This window comes from Phytophthora parasitica, assembly GCF_000247585.1.
Source record: "Phytophthora parasitica INRA-310 unplaced genomic scaffold supercont2.139, whole genome shotgun sequence".
In the NCBI taxonomy this organism is placed as follows: Eukaryota; Oomycota; class Peronosporomycetes; order Peronosporales; family Peronosporaceae; genus Phytophthora; species Phytophthora nicotianae.
In genome coordinates this window covers 19,932-23,440 of record NW_008649125.1, presented here as the reverse complement: position 1 = coordinate 23,440, position 3,509 = coordinate 19,932, and the positions used below count along the sequence as shown (strand labels likewise).

At 46.9% G+C, this 3,509-nt stretch overlaps 3 protein-coding genes across 3 annotated transcripts; all 3 read left to right on the top strand.

Annotated features, from left to right (window-relative positions):
- Positions 1-601: 601 nt before the first annotated feature.
- PPTG_19594 (hypothetical protein) lies at positions 602-769 on the top strand (the record flags this gene model as incomplete). Its single annotated transcript, XM_008918094.1, has 1 exon — positions 602-769. The coding sequence occupies one exon, from the start codon at positions 602-604 to the stop codon at positions 767-769; it is 168 nt and encodes a 55-aa protein (XP_008916342.1).
- A 671-nt stretch (positions 770-1,440) lies between these two features.
- PPTG_24638 (hypothetical protein) lies at positions 1,441-1,545 on the top strand (the record flags this gene model as incomplete). Its single annotated transcript, XM_008918093.1, has 1 exon — positions 1,441-1,545. The coding sequence occupies one exon, from the start codon at positions 1,441-1,443 to the stop codon at positions 1,543-1,545; it is 105 nt and encodes a 34-aa protein (XP_008916341.1).
- A 251-nt stretch (positions 1,546-1,796) lies between these two features.
- Positions 1,797-2,402, top strand: PPTG_24637 (hypothetical protein; the record flags this gene model as incomplete). The annotated part of the gene is made up of 3 exons (XM_008918092.1): positions 1,797-1,895; positions 2,221-2,308; positions 2,371-2,402. The coding sequence occupies 3 exons, from the start codon at positions 1,797-1,799 to the stop codon at positions 2,400-2,402; spliced, it is 219 nt and encodes a 72-aa protein (XP_008916340.1).
- Positions 2,403-3,509: the final 1,107 nt, after the last annotated feature.

Genomic DNA, 3,509 nt, shown 5'->3' with positions numbered 1-3,509 from the left:
ACTTTAATATTTTGATGTGGTTTTTGGTCTTCGATATGTTGCCTACATCAGCAAGTTTGGTAAGCGCCCAATAGCGACTCGCTATACTGTGTCTTCGTTGAACTTCGGAGAGCGTCACAAGGAACAGATGACTCGCTTGTTCAAAAGTGCCGCAACCATAATATCCTAGCGCCCTTTAGTATCCTCATTCAGTTCCGCGTCGTTGTCATCGACTCCACATCGCATGTCTCAGAAGAAGATGGTTACTTCTGTGATGATACTGCTGCCAAGTGCGTCAGGGAATGCTAAGTCTGGCTCCATTGACGGCTAGAAACAATATTTATACCAGCATTTCAGTGTTTCAAGTATACTTTAAACACCTCACGACAATAGCGAGGCAGCACAAACCCTTAAGAAGCACACATTTCAATTTCTTGAGGGCTTTTTGGCTGATTGATAATTATCACGACAATTATTTTCAATTGCATAAGAAATATAAAAATCCTTTCCATTAACTACGATAAAACGATATTCTTTGCCAAAATAAGAATTACAACGAAGACTTTTTCACTGTACTAAGGATCTTACTTGAGGTTTGCATTGTGACGCACAGAACAAGGAAATGTGGATCGTGGATCTGAAGACATACTTATCACGTGAACCGGGGAAGCTGGACACCGATGACTACGCCGTCGAGGAGGGCTGGTTGTTCTTCTACTGTCCACACGCGAGGAAATTCGGCCAAGAGCGTGATCTGGCTGGGAAGCACGTCGTTCAGGAAAATCTGTAAGAAATATTTTGCATCTTTATCTCGCTAGTCTGGAAGGAGGTCACTAGTGCATCAGGTGGACGTACCAGAGAATATGAGCGTACTTTCACCTGACGTTGGCTATTCTGGAGTGTCCATCGCCACGTGAAAAAATGTACGGATTATGAGACAGGGAAAGAACGTCCGCCGCTTAGAGCAGACACCAGAAAATATTCAGGCGACGTACCCATGCTAGGACGTTGCGACAGGCCACACCCGTCTCTACCGAAGTCGCACAAGGGGAACACGGAGCTGAAAAATGGGTGAGTTTTTGTTTTTTTCACTGGTTACGTGGCGGTCAAAGCTAACGCGTTGGGACAGCGCAGACAACCAACGAAGATTCCGTCTTCTGCTGGTTCGGCACATGTGAAGCGATACACGTCGATCGAGGCCGTGCTTCATGGCTCATTTCTTCCACACGTTCAACCACATCGTAGGAGAAAGCCAGAGACAATGGCATACCGCATGCTGGCTAACGGTACTGCGTGGCGAATGGTGCAAACGTTGACGAGGGCCCTGAAGGTGTATGTAGCATACGTAAATCAGAAAGCCTGAGAGACGAGTATGGAGAATGCTTGGCGTTTTCCATCAACAGGGCCCACGATCGTGTATGAGGCGACACCCCGCTCTACTTCCTACATGGGTGGGAGGCGATGTCAACGCTGGAAGTGACGCTATCGCTGGGGCAGCACCCACCTCCGCGACTGGGATGCCCGCAAATGGTGCACAACATTCAGCATCAGCTCCGACATGAATGAGGCCAGGTCAACACAACGCAATGATGTACAATCAAGGTCGGACCGGTTCGACAAAACGAAGGCGAGCTTTACACCATGTTAAAGATGAAATCAGGTGTAACTGTATTTGAATCGTGTTAAGAAGGATACGCACGGAAGTTGGCGCATTGGTGCTGCTGTTCAAGAAAAGGGAGCGGAGTCTAAACTTACGGATGGTTGCGAGCCCTGCGATCTATCCTGTTCGACGCGCAATCTCGACCAGGGTGCAGCTCATGTTCGTCGAGGAAGTGATTATGCCAGCAATCGGCGTTATCCGTGATCGTCATAGCCTCCAGCAAACCAGCAAGATCAGCTTCTGCGTGAACGCCAGGGTACCTCGGACCCACCTCTTTCAGTGGTTTTTTCCCGCTAAACTGATCGTTGCTGCAGTTTTGGAATCGCACGATGATCTTGGTTGCACCACTTTATGAGCCGCATTGTCTACTAGTGTGGTCGAGTATTCGGGTGTTGTCACGTATGTTGGCATACTGCTGAAGTTTGCGTCCTTAAGCCAAATATTTTATCTCTGCAGTAAATAGAAGAAGCCCAAGATCGTAGCGCCCATAAATCCCAGTCTTCAGTAATGATCGAATTGAGGCTGCTCTGTAAGACCAGATGAATTCGTTTAGAATTTGGCTGTTTAAACAAATATTGTAGACTGTACAGCAGAATGCCAAAGATGACGATCATACGTCTGAGGAGCAAACCAACGCCAAACCCAAGGTTGCACCGATGGTTCCACGAGGTATGACTGATCTTGAAGAGCATAGGCGATGCTGAAATTTTCGTGGGCGACTGAACTCGTAGCGCAAACAGTATACGGCGAACAGAGCGGTTGAAAAAAAATGCTTGGATTGGAGTTGGGAGAGCCAAGGAGGAAACTGCATGAATACGCGCTCTGACCAATATTTAGTTGTCGACGACGAGGCCAAAGATTTGAAGTATAAATCAAGAAGAAGATCCTGTAGACATTCCCCAGCCCAGCACTACTGCAGCCTGTTTCCAATTAATACAAACGTCAGTTCATAAAGACGCACGAAATTCGCGCCACGCTCTCGAGACCATGACTGCTTTCTTGTGGGTCGTTCCAGGTATGTGAGCCGCTAAAACCCGGGTGCTGAATGCGGCTTCTCCGAGGCTATCGCACCATTTATTTCTTCGGCCGCGTGCTGACAACCGGTTGCTCCATGATACGGCTGACAGGTTGCCACTCCAACAACGAATGTTAGACACGGTTGCTTCGTATCGCATGTCACTGATTACTCTACATTCACAAGTAAAGTGCGATGCATAAACGCTCTATACACGAATAAAAAAACGCGTCTGTGGAGATAAGATAGAGTTCTTCTTTATCGAGACGGACTTGAAGATATTCATTGCGAGCCAGATTCAATAAGCCCATGCCAGATTACTTCCATGAAGAGATAAATGTCTGGAACCATCATTGTTTTAAACATATGCAATGGTAGTTCAGATAGATGAGCGTCGCACAGGGTGTGCAGGGACCTACGTAGATTCATCAGGGCCGCCTCTGTTAGCTACACGCAACCGAAATAGAGTCATCAAACGACGGCTAATTGCATTTGCTAGAAACGAGGCTTCACAGACCAAATACTAGTTGATATTGGTACTAGAGGCAGTTTCCCGAGTCAAAAGAGTGTTAATACGACCAATATATTTGTCAAAATCGGCCTTTTTGGTATAGGTACGGGGCTACTGGGATATGTACCAGCAAAGTGTTCGGTACGGACTACGAGAACAGATACGTATTAATACACCACACCAGGTAAACTAGATTTGTCAAGACAATCGTTTTGTCAATGTACCAGCCGAGAAGGATAAATCCTAGATTCAGTCGAACTTCTACTAGCAAAGCCACCTCATCTTTCTCCACCACGCTGAAATGGGTTGTAGTGAACTAGTTGCAATTGGCCCAGGATGTCGGC